Source organism: Lycium ferocissimum, chromosome 3 (assembly GCF_029784015.1).
Source record: "Lycium ferocissimum isolate CSIRO_LF1 chromosome 3, AGI_CSIRO_Lferr_CH_V1, whole genome shotgun sequence".
Classification (NCBI taxonomy): domain Eukaryota; kingdom Viridiplantae; phylum Streptophyta; class Magnoliopsida; order Solanales; family Solanaceae; genus Lycium; species Lycium ferocissimum.
In genome coordinates this window covers 16,934,466-16,938,489 of record NC_081344.1, presented here as the reverse complement: position 1 = coordinate 16,938,489, position 4,024 = coordinate 16,934,466, and the positions used below count along the sequence as shown (strand labels likewise).

At 33.1% G+C, this 4,024-nt stretch overlaps 1 protein-coding gene across 1 annotated transcript; it reads left to right on the top strand.

The window, feature by feature from the left end:
• The first annotated feature begins 2,303 nt into the window (after window positions 1-2,303).
• LOC132050993 (endo-1,4-beta-xylanase 5-like) lies at window positions 2,304-4,024 on the top strand. The gene is made up of 2 exons (XM_059442307.1): window positions 2,304-2,460; window positions 2,564-4,024. Exon 2 carries the CDS (start codon window positions 2,989-2,991, stop codon window positions 3,973-3,975), a length of 987 nt encoding a protein of 328 aa, XP_059298290.1. The 5' UTR covers window positions 2,304-2,460; window positions 2,564-2,988; the 3' UTR covers window positions 3,976-4,024.

The following is a 4,024-nucleotide window of genomic DNA, read 5'->3' as shown; positions in this document are numbered from 1 at the left end:
TATGTTATTTTAATAAAATAATAGGTTTAACTTATAAGTAATATTTTATCAAATATTTAGGATATACTTCAAGAGAATTAGATCAATATTCATTTGGACTTTCTTATCTAAAATTGAAGCTTAACTACTTCAGTAGATACACAGTTAAAGTAAGCCATTTTACGTTAAAAAAAATATGTGACAAAAGATTACGGGAGGAGTTAATAGTTCATGTACTAGCTCATGATGAAGAAACAAGACATAACATAATGCTTATATCCACGATTGGTGCTTCCTCCATAACATTAGTAACAAAACAAGTTATTAATGAGACATGAATGCAAGTGAGAGAACAAACTATTGTTTCAAAATAATAATGTTAATTAAGGAAGCCTGTACAAGGAAGCTATCTTGGTTCAATTAATGCATTAATGACTATTATTTTACGTTGCAAATTTAACATGAAATATGAACGTATAAATAGCTAATTAATTTTATAAGAACTATTGAGAGTTGTTTAGCAAACAGTGAAACAATATGTTGATGTGGGGAAGGAGTTCACTATTTTGGTCCCTCTTTCCTTTCCTCTTCTTTGCCACCACTTCCCAAGCTTTACCCCATGGTTGTTTTCTTCTCTTTGTTTTTTTCTCATTCTTATATATAGTTGAAATATTTATATTAAGTCTGAACCCATTATTAGATAGAAAATTGATGCAATAATACTTTATATTACCGACTTTACCATCTTGGGTCCATTGAATCTTCTATTCTGATTTCATTTTCTATTTTTATTTCAGGCGGGCTTGTTTATGATCCTTCGGCTTGGACAGAGGTACTAAAACCATTTTAATTTATACAACAATAACTGCACGAGAATCTCAAATAAATTGGCATCGGCTATGTGAATCATCAGTGATCATGTTTCTTTCATTTAAATTTATCTCTATCCAATTATAAACGATAAAAGTAAAAAAAGTAGACTCTAATCATGTCTTGGTTTGTTGACAGTGTCAAGCGGAACCAGAGGCAGCACTTTACAATGGAGGAATACTAATAAACAAATTTCCTGTATATAAACCGGTCGAAGACGTCCATGGGGATTTGGTTTATTCACCTACTTTGGACTTGCCAAATCTCTCTCCAGGCACAATTTATTCCTTCTCCAGTTAAGTTCCTTATACTATACCATATCTTGTATTTTCCAGGTTTTTATCTCTTTCCATCATCACCGTCCAGGAGCAGCTCAATAAATTTGGTAACCTCAAGTCAAATTTTAATAAAAGACCTTATTTTTTAAGAAAAAAAATCATATATATATATATATATTTAAAACTTAGCTTTTTAAGTTTTAAAGTTGTAAATAATCTTTTTATAAACCATTTCCGTAACCATTGACGATGTATTATTCCTGCTTCCTTAACCAACGATATCGTGGTCGAGTCCTGAAATGAAAAAAAATATTACTAGAAAATGCTTTTCCATTTAATGAACCTTACATGATGTGTATCCGAATTAATCGAGGGCCTTAATTGAAATATCGAACACCGAATAAGAAATTAAAAAAAAAAAAAAGTTCACCCTCTGGCCGGCCTTGTCATCATCGTTATTATTATATTGTTGTTATTATTATTATTATTATTATTATTATTATTATTGTTGTTGTTGTTGTTGTTGTTGTTGTTGTTGTTGTTTATCGTGGTCATCCTATTATATTTTTGTTGCTAACATATTACTCCCTCCATCTCAATTTTATGATATATTTTTATTTTTAGTCTATCCCAAAAAAATGTTACATTTTCTTATTTAGAAACAATTTACTCCCTTCGTTCACATTTTAGTTGCTCTATATTAAAAATAATTTTTCACTTTTATTTGTCCACTTTAACAAATCAAGAGAAAGAAGAAAAAAAATGCTTTGTTTTACTATTAATTAACATTAACTAGTCAATCCCATAATTTTCTAGGTCTATTGAAACTATACATCAATAAACATGGGTATTATGATAAAATATGCACTTCATTTATTATTTCTTTAGGGAAGTGCAAACTCCATTGTGGACAAATAAAAGGGAGTAGAGGGAGTAAATGTTTTATTTATAGTCACACAAATGTTTATGACTTGTTTTAGACCACAAATTATATTTTTTTTCCTTAAACTCCATATCCCGTCAAACATCGCCACATAAATTGGGATAGAGGGAGTGTCTAAACTCAGTTTAAATTCTTGAGGTAGTGGTAGTTTTTAACAAAAAATATGAGGAAAAACATAGGTATTATGTGGGGTAACAAATTGGTATTTGCACAGGTTGGGTGAGAGTGAAAAATGTAGATTCTGCTATAGTAGCAGCTACATTGAAGGTAGACAATTCATCATTATCAAAATGTATAGGAACTGTTACAGCCAAGAAAGGATGCTGGTCTTTTCTCAAAGGTGGTTTCCTTTCGAATTCACCTTCCAATTCTTCTCAGATACATTTTAAGGTATAGTAAGCCATTTCTTAAGTGTATTTTTCCTTGTCTTGCATGTCTTTTTTTAAAAACAAAAAAAAAAAAAGAAAAATTCCATTTTTTGAATCTTTTGCAGAATTTGGATCGAAAAAAAAGTTACGTGGATGTAGAGATTATTGCCTATTCCTTACAGCCATTCACAGAGAAGCAATGGATATCAAATCAAGTTAAAGGGATAAACACGGCAAGAACTAAGCACCTTTTGACTCAATTAAGTTATTACAGTTATTCAGAATACAGGCATAACAGAAAAATTAGTTATATTTCAGGAAAGGAAGCGTGCTGTTACCATCCATGTTGTAGATGAAAATGGATTCAGGTTGCCAGGTGCAGCAGTAAAAGTAAAGCAAATCTCAACAGATTTTCCATTTGGATCTGTGATATCGAGAACCATACTAGGAAATTTGCCTTACCAGGTCTTTTATTTTTTTCATCTCTTAAAGAGTATAAGTAGTTAAAATAATGATGTCGCAATTGATCTTCATGACATTAAAATGAATAATGTTATTCCAGGAATGGTTCCTCAAGCGATTCAAAGCAACGGTTTTTGAAAATGAGCTCAAGTGGTTAAAGACAGAGCCAGTACCTGGGAAAGTCAATTATACTGTAGTGGATCAGATGATAGAATTCGTCCGAAAAAACAAACTTATAGTCAGAGGACACAACATATTCTGGGATGACCCTTATTATGTACAAGGTTGGCTCAAAAACCTGACAGCTCCTCAGTTGCAAAAAGCAATCAAATCCAGAATTAAAAGTTTAATGAGAAAATACAAAAATGAATTTTTTCACTGGGATGTAAACAACGAACTCATCCATTTCAAGTTTTATGAGGAAAAACTCGGACCTAATGCTACCTTGAATATGTTCAGGCAAGTGCACCGTGAAGATCCACTGGCAACCCTGTTTCTCAACGAATACAACATTGTTGAACGGTGTGACTCGAATTCCACTGTGGACATGTACATCGATAAGTTCAAGGAACTCAAGAATGGGGGGGTGAAACTGGCTGGAATTGGGCTAGAGAGTCATTTTGATGTGCCGAACCCTGCTTTCATGAGAGCTGTTCTTGATCAATTGGCAACACTGAAGCTTCCTATTTGGCTCACAGAAGTGGACGTTAAAAGAGAGTTAGGACCGGAAAAACATGCTTTGTACTTGGAGCAAATTTTAAGAGAGGCATACTCACATCCAAGTGTGAACGGGATCATGCTTTGGACATCACGCAATGCAGGAGGTTGCTACCAAACATGCCTTACGGACGAGAAATTCCATAACCTACCTGCAGGGGATGTTATTGACAAGCTTCTACTGAAAGAATGGCAAACTGGGAATAAACATGGCAAAACGAATGAGTTTGGTTCCTACAGCTTCCAAGGTTTCTTAGGTGAATACAAGGTTACTGTTATTTACGATCACAAAATCGTCAAGTCTTACTTCACACTAGGCCGTGGTGTCGATACTAAGCACATCACCGTTCATATTTAGATAAACATACTCAAGATGTAATGTAGCTCTCAATAAACTGAACAAGAAT